The 20,684-nt window shown below is 42.0% G+C and overlaps 1 protein-coding gene across 3 annotated transcripts in view; it reads left to right on the forward strand.

The window, feature by feature from the left end:
• The window catches only part of pde7a (phosphodiesterase 7A), a 29,451-nt gene that overhangs the window by 6,925 nt on the left and 1,842 nt on the right, over positions 1-20,684 (forward strand). For 2 of the 3 annotated variants that reach the window (XM_028569509.1, XM_028569507.1), the window contains exons 2-11: positions 13,259-13,319; positions 17,131-17,220; positions 17,934-18,097; positions 18,214-18,277; positions 19,090-19,286; positions 19,422-19,553; positions 19,675-19,766; positions 19,986-20,130; positions 20,213-20,309; positions 20,504-20,584. In XM_028569509.1, coding sequence (XP_028425310.1) covers positions 13,313-13,319; positions 17,131-17,220; positions 17,934-18,097; positions 18,214-18,277; positions 19,090-19,286; positions 19,422-19,553; positions 19,675-19,766; positions 19,986-20,130; positions 20,213-20,309; positions 20,504-20,584 — 1,069 coding nt within the window. In that variant the 5' untranslated portion in view covers positions 13,259-13,312. The remainder of the gene's footprint in view (positions 1-13,258; positions 13,320-17,130; positions 17,221-17,933; positions 18,098-18,213; positions 18,278-19,089; positions 19,287-19,421; positions 19,554-19,674; positions 19,767-19,985; positions 20,131-20,212; positions 20,310-20,503; positions 20,585-20,684) is intronic. The other variant, XM_028569508.1, reaches the window with a different exon arrangement.

Raw genomic sequence — 20,684 nt, forward strand, 5'->3', positions numbered from 1 at the left:
ACAAGTGGGCCATAGTTCATTTTCAATTGGCAGGTGTGCTGTTATCGTGCTCTTTATTTATTTTTTTTAATTGTGAAAAAAGGGGCAATTTGCAACAAGCTGTGCACTTTGTAGTGTTGAGTGAGTTTTCAATTCAATTTTATTTATAGTATCAAATCATAACATAGGTTATCTCAAGAGACTTTACAGAGAGTAGGTCTAGACCACACTATATAATTTACAAAGCCCCAACAATTCCAACAATTACAGTAATTCCCTCAAGAGCAAGCAGTGTGACAGTGGCGAGGAAAAACTCCCTCTTGGGAAGAAACCTCGGACAGACCCAGGCTCTTGGTAGGCGGTGTCTGACAGGCCGGTTGGGGGTGTGATGAACAATGGCAATAATAGTCACATTAATAATGGAACAGTGACTGGACGTAGCAGGAAGCTGCAGGGTTCAGCAGGAAGCAGCATGACATTGCAGGGCACCGCTGAGCTCAGCAGGGAGTGCAGCAGGACCACGGCGACAGCTGGAACCAGGATCTTGGTGCCAACGTTCTCCAAGGAAATACGCTGGGGGAAAAAACATAAGGACTCCGGGGAGTAAACTCCCCAGAAGCTAAGATTAGTAACAAGCATTTCTGGGACAGGATACACACAAATAGTAATGTGTAATAGTAATAGTAATAGAAAGGGAGAGGAGAGAGCAGCTCAGTGTGTCAAAGGAAGGAAAGAAGTCCCCCGGCAGTCTAGAACTATAACAGCTTAACTATAACCGCGTAACTAAGAGAGACAGGTCATAAGGAGAGGGTAGCTTTTTCGGGCTTAGAACTCTCCCCCTGCCGGATCGGGGTTGGCTGGCTGGCCTGCCTCCCTCTACTTTGTTATGTATTATTAATCTAACAATTATGAATTCAGTGAAACCATAATGATCAGACTGCATGTCATTTTTGTGGAAACATTGTTAAATTGTACCAGATTTACAAACCCTTTTTTATGCAAAAACAAGACAGCAATAGTGAAGTAATTCAACACAGACCCAGTTTTCACCTTTAACATCCATCCTGAGTGATCAGATCGCAAGTGGACAGCTCTAAGTACAGGTGAAAACGTTCTCAGGACACATTGAGATCGGATCGCAAAAAACGCATTTGGAGGTGGTTTTAGCCGCATGTGTCCACATTCTAATAGCAGTGAGAATGGCAATGTGTCCGGTGTCCACATTAAAGACTGCCTACTCAACCTTGAGCTGAAATACGTAGGTTAGCCTACTCATTCAAAGTATTTCTCATGTCACAGAAACCACTGACTGAATTGTGTGTTTTGGATGTTATTATTATAGGAAGGTATTATTATCATTCTGTCTGTCCCCGGCTATCTTGAGCGCTGCAGCGTAGTTGCCTTGAAAATACTGTTTTACTCTTTTTAGTTTCATAAAACGTCCCCATATTCACCAATGTAGGACATTAGGCTACTACAAAACTTCCTCCTCATGTCATCTCCTTCTGTTATTTATTAGTCTCGCATTACCAGAGCTACAGCGCTGTCTGGAGTTGACGTTAATGTGCATGGTCAAAGCCCCGGCTGTGAACTGTTTCATTTCCTAGAAGTTCTTCACAATAAAAGTCCTCCGTTATTTTGGTATTTGGATGTTTTTATTATGAAGCAGCAAAATGCAGAAATGTTGGGGATTCATCAGCAGTAACGCGACTCCTATAAGCATCAGGAAACGTAAAATAAAGCAGTTATAATATAACCTAAACTTCAAACCACAGAGCTTCAGTTTTAAGCTACAAATGTACTGAGAGCTGAACACACTGAGACACACACTGAAAAAACATCTTACTCTCCTGCACGCGTCCTGCCATCCGTCAGATCTCCTTTTGTCGGCACCCTTTTTATATAGGCTACAGCCTATGGTCGGCACACAGTCTGTAGGCAGCGCTTTTTATTTTTCACTTGATTTATGTTCTGTATAAACACACAACCAGCCTATATACAAATGGAAATGATGTATGTGTTTATTCGCATATAGAGCGGGGAAGTACGATTCGATCATAAGTGGTCACTGAGGGCGCAGTTGGAGACATATTCGACAGACAGCTGAAAACGCGTGCCTAGAGCTGTCCACTTGCGATTGGATCACTCAGATCAGATTTTAATACCAGGTCAAATAAGGCCCATAAAGACCTGCTGACATAGTCATTTGTCTTTTTTTTTCTCTTCCTTAACAGTGGCAGAATTGGATGAACATGCATTCTCGCATACAGCCATGTCACTCTGCCTTTGTCACAGAGCAATTACACTTCTACAAATATTGTGTTTTGAGCCCTATTTATGACCATAAGGGTGCATTTGTCCTTGGTGGCTGCTGTGTTTTTATGTGTGGTTCCACAGGCCTGTTGTTTGTGGAAGCAGTTCTGGACTACTATTGCAGAAAGAGGCAGTTATGCATGTGCCTGGGCTCTGTGGGCAGTGGTTTGGCTTGCTGCCAGGCTTACAGATGGCCGGAGTCTCAGTCTCTTTTCTTTCTCTGGCTGTCTTGTTCCACTCACTCACAGGCTCCCTCTCTTTCTTTCTCTTTCTCCTCCACCCTACCCCCACCCCCCCCTTTCCCTCGCAGATTAAGACATTTCCTCTTGTAAACAGAGGACGAAAGAGTAGGGTTGAAGACATGACAGATTCTCAGAAGAATATTTCACTCTGTGGTCATGGGATGCTTATTGGGTGTAAATATGCTGCTGAAGAGGCGTTGAATACAGCAACAACATAAAATAAATGGGCTCATTTATCTAGTACAATGCCTGTATTGTTTTTATTACAATGCATGTTGGCTGCTTGTTGATTAATTACTCAAAATGAGGTGGAATATTAGAATTTTGCTTGTATATAGTGATTCATGCTGGTCCCCTCTGGCTACTCTGGACTGAAGGGTAAACACAGGACTGAGATTGGTTCAAAATGAAAAGAACCAGAAGTATAGGACAAGGAGTAAGACACATCAATGGTACCCATCATGTCCAATGTGGATGGCTGTCATGATTTGGTACTAGTAACACATTCACACACAATCACATTGTTTTGACAAGGCTGTTTAATTGACTTTTTAAGAAGAAATCCAGCAGAGATACAAGAATCAATAAACTGATGCACGGTATTGATGAGGCCTGAGCAGTCACATGGCTTGGAAAGCAGCTTAGACTTGAAACACTGATCTGCTATCAGCTCAGTCCATCATATCTCAGTCAGAGATATTATCAAGAGTATGTGGGCCACTGACCCTAGATAGACTTCTGTCATTTTAGATGTTTAGGGCCATGAGATGATGTTAAGGCTGTGCATAAGGGTGGGTGATAGCACAACTTGTTTCATCATACTGGATGTTTCTGTGCAGAGCATGATAAGAGAATACACCACAGTGCTTCTCTGAGGGAGTTACTTTGTTGATTTTAACTGAACCGATAAGCGTTTTCTTTTCTGCGCATTGCCATCGGATTGACGTAGTTTCAGGATGTGGTAAGAATGCTGAAGGAGCTGTTCAGACAGTAAGCCTGGTGTTTCACAACCTTTCGCAAAAACTTTAACTCTTTCCCTGCCAAAGTTTGGTTTTACTGTGAAATTTGCGTGAATGAGCTGGAGTACACGGTAAGAGAGGATTTGTATTATTTAGTAAATAAACAGGAGGCAAACCTTATATCCTGTCTTCATTTACACATGCACACGCTCCCTGTTTATCTGCCTGACTGTCTTTCTCTGTAAGAGGCCCCTCTTATCATGGACCATTCTGTTTTTGGGCTGCAGTGTCGAGTGCAATCAGCCGTGAGATTGTGGCTTCATACATCAACACACTAACGGACACAATGTCAGGGGCCAACTGCTCTTGCTGAATATTAATCATATTTACTGTAGTCCTATAGACATATGAGATGAGCCCATACAGGAAGGGAGAATTTATTTACCACTGTGACTAGCTTTAAACACCAAATAGTTGTCCACAGGCACACTGCTTGTCGACTGTTTTTTTTTTTTTTTTTGTTTGCGCTCCTCAGAAGGTTAAGACTTGCAAGGGGGAGCATTAAGCTGGCCCAGAGAAGCAATTAGAGCCTGGGGATGATGTTTGAGATGAATGAAATTCCTGTGCAGGGTAGACAGCCTGTGAAAATATGAAGCAAGTCTCCCTCTTCCCTCACCCTTTAACTCTACTTGTGTCATAGAGCACAGCTAAAAGCATATTTATACAAGGCTCCTTAAAGCTCTCTGTGTAAATAATTTGCTTAAATCATTTTAAGACACTTTTACCCGCCAGTAAAAGAAAAACACTGGTTGCAGATATATTAAAGCTTGACATGGTGCTTTGTTTTTTGGCGATAACACTGCTTCGTTGTTCCCCGGCTAAGGCATCAGGCCAATTCACCCCAGGCCTCCCCTCAAACCATCAGCCCTCTCTCAAAAACTCACTGCAGCTGGAGTGTGTCAGAGTGGACAGTGTTCTCGTAAAACACAGGTAGACTCCATCTAGGGCTTTTATGTATGCAATGGCTGGTGCATAAACACACACACACACACATACTCACTCAGTGCAAACCTGTCCACATTCATGGCCTAGCACTCAGTTACTGAAATGTGTCGTCCCACACAGCAGAGTGCTGCAAGAGGTCATAACTCAGAAGGAAGCTTTCAGTTTATGAAACCGTGCTGAGTCCAGCTGCTTTTATCTTGGGTATTTACATGTGCCTGTGTGGGGTGTGTGTGCACTGCTTTGTTACTGATATGTCAGTTTATAGGAATACTGCTGGCTTCCTCATTTGCTTAGTCTAAACTGAATTACTGACTGGCTTGACCTCAGCTAAATGACATCATAAAGATAGGTTTTATGTCTGTGTTTGAAACAAGGAAGAGTGAGAATGCTGCACTGTGCAATGGACTGTTGAATACCATTGGAAGGAGCGTTTTGTTTTTTTAGCCCCTTGAGCGGTTTGAATTTGAGTTCTTTCAGCTCAGCCAGTGCCTTTTTTATTATTTAAATCAGCATTAGTATTAATATTACTAATACATGAGTCTGTCTGCTTTGAGCAAACATCACCATAACAGACCTGGTGTTACTCACACAGACATTTTCACATCACGTGACCTCCTGACCTCAGAAACCTGAATGCTGTGACCCCAGGCAACGAGACTAAGCCGAGATAAGAAACAGAGCTGTATGTAAACGAGCTCATGTGGAATGGCAGGGAGCACAATGAGCAGACTGTTATGCTAGCAGTAAACTCCAAACAAAACCGAATTTGGCTTGTTCTCAGAAAGCTCAGAGCAAACGCAACTGGCTGCAGCTCCAGGTGTTCAGTTAAAGGCACTCAAAGCCCATTCCCCCAAAACAAGAATATAGTTAGTTAAATGGGAGTAAAAAGAAAAAAATGTGGCCTATAACCAATCTGGGACATTGTTAAACAGTTAAATGCTCACCCATACAAGTAAATTAACAAAATCCAGGTGGCAGAATAACCCAGGGTTTGAGTAAGCACTCATCTGTGTACTAGTGATCTACAACTGTGACTTGATGTGACTATATGTCTTATTTGTAATAACAATGCTTGGGCTGATCAGAAAAGGTTTTTACAAAAGGCTTGTTGTATTTCTGGGTGTTTTCAAATAGTTAGCACTGTCCAGGATTTGTCAGATTGAAGGATGATGACTTAATTTCTTAAAGGTCCCATGGCATGAAAACTTTGAGTTTTTTTTTAACATTAATGAGTTCCCTTAGTATGCCTATGGTCCCCCAGTGGCTAGAAATGGCGATAGGTGTAAACCGAGCCCTGGGTATCCTGCTCTGCCTTTGAGAAAATGAAAGCTCAGATGGGCTGATCTGGAATCTTCCCTTTATGATGTCATAAGGGGAAAGGTTACCTCCCCTTTCTCTGCTTTGCCCACCCAGATAATTTGGCCAGCCCATGAGAAAGGGGGGGAGAGAGAGACCCTCCACCTTGCCCCCTCTCTCCTCCTCAATAGCATTTAAAGCTATGTATACAGAAATGGCACATCCTAAGGACAGCTCATTGTGGGACTGGCTCATAGTGGATGTAATTCTGCACCAAGGCTGAACTTTGGTAAAGAGACTTCAGATACAGTATTAGGGGACCACTAAGGCCTATATAAAAGCATCCAAAAAGCAGCATGTCATAGGACCTTTTAATATCTCAGTGAGTCAAATTTCTCCCTCCACACTCCAGTATTGCATGAGCCTGAAGTAGAAAAAAAATGCCATAGGCCAACATATTGGTAGAAATTTTAATCCTGGCCCTGCCTTGTCTGATGCCAGGGGCTGTGGGTCAAATGCAAACTGGCAACCAGCATGGCTTTGAAGCCAAAGCATAAGTCTCTAAAGCTGTAACGTCTACAATGGCCACCAGACACAAAGAACTCTGTATTAAAGTCATTGGAAAAACCCACCCGTTTCTAACTTGAAATGCAAAGTTAATGCATTTTTCCTCTTTTGTCAGCTCTTGTTACTGACCAAGTTGGTGATGAGGTGTAAACCTAAATCCAAGCATCAACTTGTTGATGATGTCTCAGATGTTGTTGTTTGTTGTTTTTTTTTTTATTTAGCCTATGAACGACTGGCAGATTTCCATTAAGCTGGATACCTTTGTTGTGCCACACCTGTGAGCAACCATGATCAAAACCCATGATATGGGCACTATACCACTCATGTTTACAGTTGAAGGGTTGAGATTCACCTCTGACTGTTCCTATTTCCAGCACCTCTTTGTTTAACCAGCTCACTTTGCAAAATATAGGTTTGACCCATTAAAAGCTTAAACTGCTTAAATCTCCTGTAAATACACACACCGTTTTATCAAACAAAGAAGCTAGTAGTCCGTCACTATTCTCAGTAACCAAGTCAGTACCTCCTGCAGCCGCGTCATATTAGGCTAAAACTTTCCAGTAGCTATTTGGCTTGCGGAAGGCTATTAATGTTAAGCGGCTGTACAAAGTTCTAGTTTCTTGCATGAAGGATACAAATTGAGCTGGTAGGTATGCTGTGGCATCAACTTCGCTTAGCCTGCTGGTAAAACTGCTACGGTGCGCAGAACAGCCGGAGAAGAGTGTGCAACCGCTGGCAACAAAACAGCATTTTTACAGGATCACAGCAGCTACATTACGGATCTTTTTTTGCTTTTTTTTCAGTGCCCATAAGTTATTTATTGCGGTCGGGTGTAAAGACCATTTCGAACAATGTATAAAAGTGTATATTGGAAATGGTTACCAACCCTACCTTTTTAAAGGGGTGATAGAATGATTTATATAGGGTATTTCACACTGTTCCTTCTGGTCTCCTAATAGGGTATGTAACATTGGTTGGGTTGAAAATGGCCTGGTTGATATTTTATTGACCCTTATGCATCACTGTGTTTTGGCCCTATTTGTAACAAGAGATTTTCTTCCAAATATGGTATGCTCATGAATATTTAGATGAGACGCACACTGATTGGTTGAGCGAATCCCCAATACACACACATTAGAGACACGACAGAATCTCATATTCCAGACACTGCAATGTTTCGTTACCAAATTCACTTCTGAGACTTTTTTATGCGAGAAATCAACTATATAAAGCTCAAATATGGGCTGTTTTACGAAAATTGATGGCTAATTGCAAATTTGGTAAGACGTGTCGGACTTTAGGAGCTCCACACAGTCTGATGAGAAAGCGGCAGCCTGCTGGGCTCCATACCCAGGGCAAAGTCACCCTTTGTGGATTACTGCACTATGGTGCTCCGCAGCTGGCTGCCGGCATAACTATAATATATTTACAGTGTTAATTTCGTCACGGCACTTATATCACAGCTACCCCAAGGTCTTACAAAGCTAACGTTGTGTCTGATTTGAATTTAAGGTATTTTTATGAACTGAAGGGTCTTGTTAGGAGGAGCAACTAGCTAGCTAGCTACAGTGGGGCAAAAATGTATTTAGTCAGCCACCAATTGTGCAAGTTCTCCCGCTTAAAAAGATGAGAGAGGCCTGTAATTTTCATCATAGGTACACTTCAAGTATGAGAGACAAAATGAGAAAAACAAATCCAGAAAATCGCATCGTAGGATTTTTAATGAATTAATTGGTAAATTCCTCAGTAAAATAAGTATTTGGTCACCTACAAACAAGCAAGATTTCTGGCTCTCACAGACCTGTAACTTCTTCTTTAAGAGGCTCCTCTGTCCTCCACTCGTTACCTGTATTAATGGCACCTATTTGAACTTGTTATCAGTATAAAAGACACCTGTCCACAACCTCAAACAGTCACACTCCAAACTCCACTATGGCCAAGACCAAAGAACTGTCAAAGGACACCAGAAACAAAATTGTAGACCTGCACTAGGCTTGGAAGACTGAATCTGCAATAGGTAAGCAGCTTGGTGTGAAGAAATCAATTGTGGGAGCAATTATTAGAAAATGGAAGACATGCAAGACCACTGATAATCTACCTCGATCTGGGGCTCCACGCAAGATCTCACCTCGTGGGGTCAAAATGATCACAAGAACGGTGAGCAAAAATCCCAGAACCACACGGGGGGACCTAGTGAATGACCTGCAGAGAGCTGGGACCAAAGTAACAAAGGCTACCATCAGTAACACACTACGCCGCCAGAGACTCAAATCCTGCAGTGCCAGACATGTCCACCTGCTTAAGCCAGTACATATCCAGGCCCGTCTGAAGTTTGCTAGAGAGCATTTGGATGATCCAGAAGAGGATTGGGAGAATGTCATATGGTCCAATGAAACCAAAATAGAACTTTTTGGTAAAAACTCAACTTGTCGTGTTTGGAGGAGAAAGAATGCGGAGTTGCATCCAAAGAACACCATACCTACTGTGAAGCATGGAGGTGGAAACATCATGCTTTGGGGCTGTTTTTCTGCAAAGGGACCAGGACGACTGATCCGTGTAAAGGAAAGAATGAATGGGGCCATGTATCGTGAGATTTTGAGTGAAAACCTCCTTCCATCAGCAAGGGCATTGAAGATGAAACGTGGCTGGGTCTTTCAGCATGACAATGATCCCAAACACATCGCCCGGGCAAAGAAGGAGTGGCTTCGTAAGAAGCATTTCAAGGTCCTGGAGTGGCCTAGCCAGTCTCCAGATCTCAACCCCATAGAAATTCTTTGGAGGGAGTTGAAAGTCCATGTTGCCTAGCGACAACCCCAAAACATCACTGCTCTAGAGGAGATCTGCATGGAGGAATGGGCCAAAATACCAGCAACAGTGTGTGAAAACCTTGTGAAGACTTACAGAAAACATTTGACCTCTGTCATTGCCAACAAAGGGTATATAACAAAGTATTGAGATGAACTTTTGTTATTTACCAAATACTTATTTTTCCACCATAATTTGCAAATAAATTCATTAAAAATCCTACAATGTGAATTTTCTGGATTTGTTTTTCCTCATTTTGTCTCTCATAGTTGAAGTGTACCTATGATGAAAATTACAGGCCTCTCTCATCTTTTTTAAGTGGGAGAACTTGCACAATTGGTGGCTGACTAAATACTTTTTTGCCCCACTGTATATGTCCCATTCAATACAATGGGGAAATGGCTAGCTACACTTTCGGCATAGCTATAGGATATTTACAGTTTGAATTCCGTCACACCACTTACATAACATCTACCCCAAGGTCTTACAAAGCTAATCGTTGTCAATTTTGAATTTACGGTATTTTTATGAACTGAGGGGTCTTGTTAGAGGAGCAGCTAGCTAGCTAGCTATATGTCCCATTCAATACAATGGGGAAATATCGCAGCTAGCTAGCTACACTTTTGGCATAACTATTATTATTATTATTATTATTATTATTATAATTATAATAATAATAATGCATTTTATTTATAGGCGCCTTTCTAAACACTCAAGGTCACCTTACAAAATCAGCAATGAAACATTCAATCCATTAAAGAGCAATCAGAGAAACGGCAATAAAATATCATGATAATACTATTAATAAAAGAACAAAAAGGGTGGGGTCATTACAGTCAAAGCAAAAATGAAAGTTTTTAGGTGAGATTTGAAAGTGGTTATGGACGTGGAGTGTTGAATGTAGTGGGGCAGAGAGTGCCAGAGGTGGGGGGCTGAATGACTGAACGCTCTAGACCCCATGGTAACCAGACGAGCAGGTGGGAGGATGAGCTGAGAGAATGGGTGGGTGTCTTCATGTGGAGGAGCTCGGTGAGATACTGAGAGGCAAGATTGTTGATAACTTTAAATGTAAAGAGGAGGATCTTGTAAATTATGCGGTATTTCAAGGGGAGCCAATGAAGTTGCTGCAGGACAGGTGTTATGTGACTGATGGAGGGGGTTCTGGTAATGATGTGGGCAGCAGAGTTTTGGACTAGTTGTAGTTTATGGATGGATTTGTCAGGTAAAGAGGAGGGAGAGTTGCAATAGTTGCAACCCAGGCAGCACCGGCCGCTGAACTTTGACACAGTCGGACAAAATTTGCAATTAGCCATCAATTTTCGTAAAACAGAGATCTGCGTGATTATAGATTCAGAAGACTACCTGATCTCAGGTCAGTTGTATAGCCTATGTAAATGTTGGGGCGTGACCGTTCTCTTAATACACCCATGGGCGTGACAAAGGTACAGGTCTTGGGATGCTTACGTAAGCTTCCAGCTTTGTTGAGATTTGCCCGTTTTCAGCGGCAGTTTCAAAATATGAGATTTTCATAATAAAGTGGTATCAATGGGATTTTGAGCTTCTATGTATCTCCTATTTACCCATCGAACTGTCGTTATTCAACTATGACAATGTAAAATCAGTTTTGCATTCAATCACCCCTTTAAATGAGCTCTGTTTCTATTTCTGGACTATATCCCTAATGTTTCATGTGATTTCTGTATGTAAAGACGGACAGCAAATCAAACCAATCAAATGTATAAGTTTTTAATAGGTGGATTTCCTGTCTGACATTAAGTCCAAGTCCTGCCTTTGACATCCTATGCTTTCTCCCTCCCTTATTTCCCATCACCATCAGCTGTGAAGTATAAATGCCAAAAACACAGCTTAATTTCAGACCATGACAGGACCATGGGTGTATGTTTTTTTTTGTGTATTGGCACTACAAGGCGTGGCATGGGGGTGTGTTATGGGCTGGCCACTTCAAGGGTAAAACGTGACTTTCCCCCCTGTTCACAGTGAGAATGTGACATTGAGCTTGTTACCAGCTGACAAAAGAGCACATGCCAATGTCCACTTACGGGCATGCGTGCGTGTTTGTAGCTCTGGCCAAAAGGTTTGTTTGGGCAGGTCTTGGCAGGGCTGGTCACTCTTCGATTCCCAGCCCTAGAGCTAGTATTATACAATTCCCACGCATGTTACACACACATCCCATGCATACTGTACACACAATCTATAATATTCACACTAACCACTGGTGCTGTGTGTAAACACAGATGCCTGTTGACACTAAAATACAGCTTTGCAGATTACCCACCTCGAGTCGAGCTGTTTGCTAGCCGGTAAAATATTAGCTGTGGATTGGCAGCTGTCGTGTGTGTGTGTGTGTGATCAGTGTAGCAGTTTGTGCAACATTACACCACCCTTTACTTATTAAACTCGGTGTCTATGTTAAAAACATTGCCTGTATTTTGTGTGTGTTTGGGGGAGATGTGGTTGTGATATCACACACATCAAATTTGGGACCTATATTACATTGTTGTAATTAGGGATGCACCGATCTGACTTTTTCAGTCCCGATACCGATGCCAGGGCTTTGTGTATCTGTCGATACCCGATACCGATCCGATACAGTTGCTGAATTAATAATAAACTGTATACCTTCCACCTTATACCTTCCTTCCACCATGTGGGAGAGACTAAAGGCACCAGACCTTCCTAACTAAACATTACTTTCCTAACTAAGACAAAATAACATAGATGTAATGTATTGAATTCTTATTTATGTTATTTTAAAAAACAATTGTGCATTCAAATCGAAAATATAATGTAATTAAGCTTCTTAAAATAAATTTAAATAGATAATAATGGGCCATCAATAATGGGCCACCTTTTATATAGGTTTATAATGGCTTATTCTATTGTCAGGAGTACATAGAATATCACAAAAACATGTTAATGTCATCATGTTTACTAAAAGCTTTCATTAAGGGTTTGCTTGGCTCCATGACATTATACAATAACTTTATATGAAGGGAATCCATGAAACAGTTACAGAAGCTAAACTATTTGTATTGTGCAAACTGCAAAGTAGTAAAATAAACTCAAATCGAATGAATAGCCTACACATACAAACAACTTTAACACTGTTTCCCTTTCAAAACTAAATAGTTGTATAAACACTACCTTGGCCACAGGTAAGTTAGCTTGTTGTAGTGTGGTTGTAGTGGGTGACTGAACGGAGCTCCGCTGTCAGCCTCCTTCGCTGTTTGAATAATATTAGCAGGTTGGAGGATGTATTTCAGCGAGGCAAGACCTCTTAAATCCAGTGTTTTTAATCATTGCTCTGAACCAGTCTTTCTCAGCGGTCTGTAGCGGGACCGTAGGTGGATTGCGTTCATAATGTTGCTCCGCTGCATGCTTGAAGTGACATGTCTTTAACGTTAGCACAGTAACGTTAGTACGGCCGAGTTACGTTAGAGCGACGGGCAACAACAGTGGCTAAATTATGTCCAATTTGTTAGAAAGAAAAAAATTGGAACAACAGACGGCTCCTCCCTTGAGCACACGTTGTTCTGGTGTATCTCCGGTCTTTTTTCATCCTCTAGCTAACTTTCTTCTCGGTTCTTGTGCAGTAGCGACCGGAGCCTCTCCCAGCTTAACAGACTGTTATGCTACCTGGCTAGCTAGGCTAGCAGCTGTAATGTTACCCAGCATGCCATTTGGCGGTGTAGCTACATTTGAAAATGTAAAATTATTAGTGTTAGAAACTGTTTAAGTCTCAAATTGTAATATGCTTATGCTTCTTATCCTTTTAAGAGAGTTAGTTGTGGGTTATTAATTGTTGTGTTATAAAGTTACTACCATGAGTGAGAAGGGTACGCAGTTAACAGGGGTCCCGGTGCTGCAACAGTGTAAAAAGAAAAAAAAACTGGATCGGGCCGTGGATCTGTTAATTTTTCCGATACACCGATCCAGATATTTTTGCAATATCGGGGCCGATATCCGATCCTAATATCGGATCGGTGCGGTCCCTAGTTGTAATAATATAATTACATTATATTAGTATAAACATTTGACACTTGTTGATGATGTTTCTGTTTGTTTGTTCAGAGACGAGGAGCCATTTCCTACGACAGCTCAGACCAGACAGCACTGTACATTCGTATGCTAGGTAAGTGTTTTCCCACTCTCAGTGCGTACACCCACACATGCATTTTCAATAGACACACACACACACACACACACACACACACACTTTCCAGACATTGGTAGGTTTAAATGGAAAATGGATGGACCAGAAATGGAGAGAGGGATGTAAAGATTATAAAGAGATGTGGCCGCACTGGAGTGTCCCCTAAATCCCTGGCCTTTTGGTAATTTCTCAATCAGAACACACTTAGATTGTGTGTATCTGTAGTGTTGAGTGTCTTTTGAACTTGGATCACTACAGAATTTCATTTGAACGCTAAACAGACTCAGGGTTTGTTGGTACACACTGCGTGTGTGTCCATTTGCTCATTGCTGCCCTCAGCATCCCTAAACAGGATAAGCAGTTTAAAAAATATATGAGAGGACGGAGGACTCCTAGCTCTGCCAGGCAGATGGAGTCAAATGCTTCTAGGAAGCAGCCAAAGCAGTCTTGGCTTCCTAATCAATAAGGCTATTGAAGATAATGGTGCAATTAGAGCCTGGGTGGACCTCTGACATCAGTCTACCCCACACAAATGTGCCCTCGCATGCAACTTTTGCCACCTTAATTATTAAATCAGATGGTGTTTGGCTGGTATTAAGCAGCAAGAAAGAAAGTAGAATTGCTCAGTGTTATCCTGTCAGTATCATTCATAGATATCAGATTATTGCTGTGAAGCATAGTGAGTAGACAGAGGGCATTAAACAGCAGGGGCAGTTTAGGGCTTACTGTACGTCTTTGTTGAAATCCTGATAACTTTAGCTTTCACATAATATTGCCACACTTTGTTTCTCATTTTACTTGGCTAAGTATGGTGGCAGTCTCATACGTCACCAGCATAAAGCATCTGTGTCTGTAGAGTTTATATTAAATTGAGTGTGAGGAGAGGCACACTAATGCAGCCTGGTGTTTGCCTGGGCCAGGGTTCAGTATGCCAAGTTAATGCTGATGTGCTTTCAAATAGCAGGACTCAGAGCTTTTGCCGCATCAGTTATAGTGACATGACCTACATCCACACCAGAGTGCCAGCACTAATGCACTGCAGGGGAAACATGGACCCTTTGACTCTGAAAATGCACTAATCACACAAGCTCACACACGTGTGCCGAGCGCTAACACATGAGATTGATGTGACAGATGTACATATGTGAACGAACACACACACACACACACACACACACACACACACACACACACACACACACACACACACACACACACACACACACACACACACACACATGCGCGCTCACTGCCTAGGAGTGCATGAATTGTAGTGTTATTTTGGTCCTAATTTATGTTTTTTGCACGTGAAAATGCCACTGATACGGTTTCACTCTCCACATTCAAAACAAGAACTTTACAAACAGCTTTTTCAAACTAATGTTAATCGTTATGCCTTGAATTTTAATTCTTAGTTTTTGGTATTTTGATAGGAGCTTGTGTAGTATTCAAACAGCTCTTTGCAAGTAAGTAACATGCTGGTTGGGGGAACACCTGTGTGACTGCTTTGATTTGAATTCAAATGCACATATGACACAATCAGAAGTGCCATGCTGGAAACCTACCATTGCACTGTTTAGCACCTTGATGAGTAAACTGCCATATAAAGTCTTGCCGCATATAAAGCGTTGCCTGGAACGACACAATCGCATTTTACTGCATCAGTGTCATAGCACCATCCTGTCTCCTCACTGCGCTGTCACTGCTCTGGACTGCAGTATACAAGCAGGCTGACCGCCGTCTTTTTGGTCTGAGTCTGGAGCCTGTTCCTTTTTCTCTGCCTGACTACTAAAAGCGGTCATGGATGTACTATAGATCCCTCTCCGTCGCTCTGAGTACTATTAGTAGAGCAGACTATCCTGACATGGCATTGCATGCTCAGCTGTTTGTCTGTCCATTGAATTTTCTCTTCTGGGACATGGGAGTGTGTGTTTTGTGCGTGACTGTGCCCGCACATGGATAGTATACACCAGACTTGGGTGAAATAGTATTTACAAAATCACATTTTTTGCTTGTTTGAGTACCAAAATTATGTGTTTTTACCACTTTTTGAAGTCCTGGTTCTCTTTCAATGCTTAGTATAAGGCGTATTATTTCCTAATTGTTAAGAAAAGGTGAAACATGATGGTGAGGTTTTCTGTCAATAAATAGGCCTACATATCCACTACCATATTGACTAGAAAAAGTTAACCTATAATTAAATAAATCAAAGATTGATTATTTTGTTAGCATTCAACAACTACTGTACAGTTCCCATGAGGCCTTGACAGCGATTTTCTGGCTAAAACTCAAATGTGGAATTCTAACGAAGTATGTCTTTGAAATGACAAATTACACAGTAAGAAAATATTTATTCATATAGTGCAGTGTTTCCTCTGGAATCTGGGGTGGGGAAGGTTTTGAACATCAAAAAGTAACGTTACCTGAGAACAGCGTGCAGTTTGTTTTTAGCATCTCCCATCACACTTTCAGTCAGTATAACGTCACTATCAACGGGCTTATCTGTTAATGTTAGCTACCGACCGTTTCCTTGAAACCATCCAGCAAATAGACGGTACCGTAGGGTGCATATTACTTGAAACCGGTGATTTAACATCACCGCTCATTTTGCACACAGTTTAACAACAAAACAAAACACTGAGTGACCATTACTAGCTACGTTTTTCATGTTGGTTTTGAGCGGTATGCACCCACACTAACCTGGAAAACTTTTAAAACCGTAACGTTAATACAGCGTATCCTGCAGTGGGGAGTCAAAGGCAGAGGGACCGCCAGCGCAGCGTTCACTAACGTTAGCTTCTTGTCTCATCTGGGGTCTGATAAACAGCAAATTCATCAAATTCCGTGTCCACAATGCTATTTTCCAATAAACTGTAGCTGTCATATCTCACGGGACACGCGTGAGTGCGGATTTCATGTTGCGGCTGTTGCCTAAGATTGAATGACAAGTATACTCGCCCTGTTTGGTTGCCATGACTTTGCGAGTGATGACGTCCTGTCACTGTTCCAGTTGCTCTCCCTAAAGGGGAGAGAGAGCGGATGACAGTTTGCTTGAGTTCAGTAGAGCACACGGCTCTGCAGAGTCTTGTAATTACGACTTTATGACTTTTCATAAACAGCTGAAGGAGCGGGGGTGCATAGCGGAGGTACATAGCGGAAAGGAGCGGGGGTGCATAGCGGAAACCCTGTTGTGCGTCTACCCTATTTCTGATACCGTGGCGGCAGAAATTTTACCGTGGCGGGCTGCCATGGTAATATCAACATAGAGGAAACACTGTAGTGCTTTATAAGTTACAAAACATTTGAGATTAAAAGCATTTAGCACAAAATATCAAACATGCAGGAAACCCAAAAGAAACCAAATTTACCAAAACAATTTGTAAAACAGAAATAATATAAGCAAAAATAGCAATTAAGTCAAGTGAGGGAAATATTAGTTAGTTAGTTAGTTAGTTAGTTAGTTAGTTAGTAGTCATCTAGGATATTGCCAGAAAACCAGAATCAGTTTGAGGTTTTTAGACTGGTAAACCCTCTGGGGTGAAACATATGCTGTCTGGCTGTGGCGAGCGGAACAGAGGCAGGATTTCGGATGTGTTGGTAGTTTCACATACATTTGGGATTGTCTTATTGTAGTGCTCTGTCCATTGTCCGGTGGTAAAGCCCATCCTTGTGGCACTTAAGCAAGATCATTTCCAGTATTTAATCAAAAATATTTGTAAATACTACTTAGCCCAGCACACATTTATTTTCAAGCAGCATGAATCTTGAGGAAAGTGCTGATTTCTTCTAGGAGATGTGAGAGTGAGAAGTCAGGTTGGATTTGAACCAGAACGAAGAAGCTCCCACCCATACCTGTACATCGACTTCCGTACTCTTCACAGTGAGTATGAATCACAGCCAGTTACTTACCTTGACTCTGATAAGTAGAGACCTTATCAAACTGTACCACACAGTTTGTTCCTCTCCAGCAAGATTGACAGATGTGTGTGCACTGCTTTGGTACAGTATTTCACATGATGATAAAGACCAAGGTGTGTCTTAGTGTAAACCATGTGAGAGGCTTTTTTATCAAAGCTTTGTGAATGGGCATGTGATAAAATAACTACTTTCATACTCAATGAAACCTTTTAGAACATAAACCAGTTACAGAGAAGTAGTATATGTGTTGACATTTTGACCCAAAGGTTGTGTGTGTGTGTGTGTGTGTGTGTGTGTGTGTGTGTGTGTGTGTGTGTGTGTGTGTGTGTGTGTGTGTGTGTGTGTGTGTGTGTGTGTGTGTGTGTGTGTGTGTGTGTGTGTGTGTGTGTGTGTGTGTGTGTGTGTGTGTGTGTGTGTGTGTGTGTGTGTGTGTGTGTGTGTGTGTGTGTGAGACCACTGACAAAGCATGTCTGCTGTGTGATCCCAGACGAAAGGCTTATGAGTGGGCGGCTGTGTCAGCAGAGACTGTTTGTATATCTCTGTGTCGGTGTAAGATCCCCACCGAGTTTGTGCAACCCAAATGATCCTCAGAGCCTAATGAGCTAGTGAAATAAACGTTTACCAAAAACATTGTTACATATTACATCTTTAGTCAATTTATATGCGTGTGTGCAGCACGGCTGGACTATGGGTCCACGTCAGCGAGCTCTGCTCCTGAACGGAGGGTCCACAGACTGCTCAGCTTCCAGAGGTACCTGCACTCATCCCGTCTGCTGCGGGGAGTCCCCCAGCAGATCCCTCTCCACATCCTGGATGAAGACTACACTGGACAGGCCAGAGTATGACACACACCTTTTATTTTATATAATGATACCATAATAAGACTTAGAGAATTATGTATTTTGTTCAGACTTCACATCACTAATTCTGTGCTTCTCTTTTCCCTCTCTTGTAGTGCATGCTGGAAAAAGTGGGGAACTGGAATTTTGACATTTTCCTCTTCGATAGGTTGACAAACGGTATGTAAAATGTGATCTGAAACACTGATCAGAAGTTGTTTTCAAAGTCATAACACAGAAGTAATGCAGAACTGACCGGATCATCCAGCATTCTTGCATCCTCCGCAGTCTTAGATTCAATGCGCTACCAATGGTGCCATCTATTGGATGCCGGCCGACAGAGAGAGAAACTATGAAGATTCATTTAATAATTGAATCACGGAATTTTATTTTGTATCTCGTCGTCAGTTGCTTGTTGAAGAGGATGCATCAATTTATTGTTCATTTTCCAATGCAGCTGTAATCGAGTTAGGCTAGCTCTATAGACTCTTTTTAAACCAGCACACAACAGTCTCCTAGGGAGCATAATGAACTAACATAATTTTGCATCGACAGGACCCTCAGTAGATAAGAACAAGATATGTTGTATTATGAATAAGGGGTGACTTTTGTCTTCTCTATGTTCTCGCCATACATCTGTCTTGATTTATACTGTGTAACTCAAGCAAGAGATGAAAGAGAGAAAAGAGATGGCAAGTGATAACAGTCGCCGTGCATACTGCTTTGGGAAGAGAAAGTAAATTAAGTTAAATAAGTAATTATGGGAAGTGAAGAATTGGTAGTTGAGGCAGGTTTAGGAAAAGTGGATGCACCAATAAAATTAATTACAAAGCAGAAAATAACTCCTGCAATGCACGGAGCATAACAGATTGATGATATTTTGCATTGCAACAACGTCTGGCAGTACAATTCCCCCTGTTTAATACAAGCCAAAAAGAGATCCGCAAACCCGATGAAAGCAGAATGCTTACTCTGATATTCCTCTTGTTCAGGAAACAGCCTGATCACCCTGACCTTTCACCTGTTGAACCAGTATGGCTTGGTGGAGCTCTTCCAGCTGGACATGGTCAAACTCTGGAGGTTCCTGGTCATGGTCCAGGAGGACTACCACAGCGACAACCCCTACCACAATGCTATCCATGCTGCAGATGTCACACAGGCTATGTACTGCTACATGCGGGAACCCATGGTGAGACACGAACAGTTGGATGAGTGTCATTATGTAATTTCCAGATCTGAAAGTGTTTCAGTGAAGGAGTGTTTTGTATTTTAATGACCAAACATCACAATCTTTGTGCCATTGTGTTTGCTGTTGTGAATGCAGCTTGCCAAGTCTCTGACATCCTGTGACATCCTACTGGGACTTCTCGCAGCCGCCACACATGACCTGGACCATCCTGGAGTCAACCAGCCTTTCCTCATCAAGACTGACCACTATCTAGCTACACTCTATAGGGTGAAAATACTTAACAGTTGCTCTTTAGCCTGCCAGAACTAGTGTGTGGATGTATCAGACATCATACAATTTATTAAATGAATGTATCTCTGCACATTTATTTCCCCTTTTTAATGTGCAGAATACCTCAGTTCTGGAAAACCACCACTGGAAGTCAGCAGTGGGCCTGCTCAGAGAGACTGGGCTGTTCTCCCATCTGCCTGCTGAGGACAGGTCAGTCTGAACCTGAAATGATGCTAAGATGCACCAAGAAAACTGCTACACTTAACAGTAGATACAGTAGCACACGTTGAAGGGTTACTTCAGAAATGAAAGTTGTTGTTTTTTAAAATACTTCTCTGCTTAGTTTAGAGAAAATGCCATTGGATGCCACATCCTAAACAGTGCTACCAGTGCTAACAACCTGATCATCTTGTCTTTCCGACCCCTTAGCCTGAACATGGAGAGGGAGTTGGGCTCCTTAATCCTAGCCACTGACATCAGCAGACAGAATGAGTACCTGTCCAGGTTTCGCAGGCACCTGGACCAGGAGAACCTGTGCTTGAGCAACGGCAGCCACCGTCACTTCATCCTGCAGGTCCGGTCATATAAAAACACACAACTTCTGCATCTCAGCAAACTGTGAGCTCTAACTTAGTTTTTATCCCCACCCTGTACAGATGGCTCTGAAGTGTGCGGACATCTGTAACCCCTGCAGACCCTGGGAGCTGAGCAAACAGTGGAGTGAGAAAGTGACCGAGGAGTTCTTCCAACAAGGTTACCATCTTTTCTGCTCCCTGCTGTTATATTGTTTGTCATTGTCCTTAAGTTATTTTTTTTTTTTCTCCTTTCTTTAGTCCCATTACAGGTCCTTGATTAGTTATTTCTGTGTTTATTCTCTGTAAGTCATTTTGCAGTAGTAGAACATATAATAACTCATACATTGAGTCTGTTTTGTTATGCTCTATTAGGAGACATTGAGAAGAAGCACAAACTTGAAGTCAGCCCACTTTGTGACAGAGGGATCAACACTGTTGGCAACATTCAAATTGGTAAGTAGCTGTGTTGTATATTTGTTGTGTTCCGTTTTCACTTATAACTTGTGTCTAATCTTTAGCTCTAATGTGTGCCTGCCGGCCTCTTCTCTCCCCT

The sequence above is a fragment of the Perca flavescens genome, chromosome 22, assembly GCF_004354835.1.
Source record: "Perca flavescens isolate YP-PL-M2 chromosome 22, PFLA_1.0, whole genome shotgun sequence".
In the NCBI taxonomy this organism is placed as follows: domain Eukaryota; kingdom Metazoa; phylum Chordata; class Actinopteri; order Perciformes; family Percidae; genus Perca; species Perca flavescens.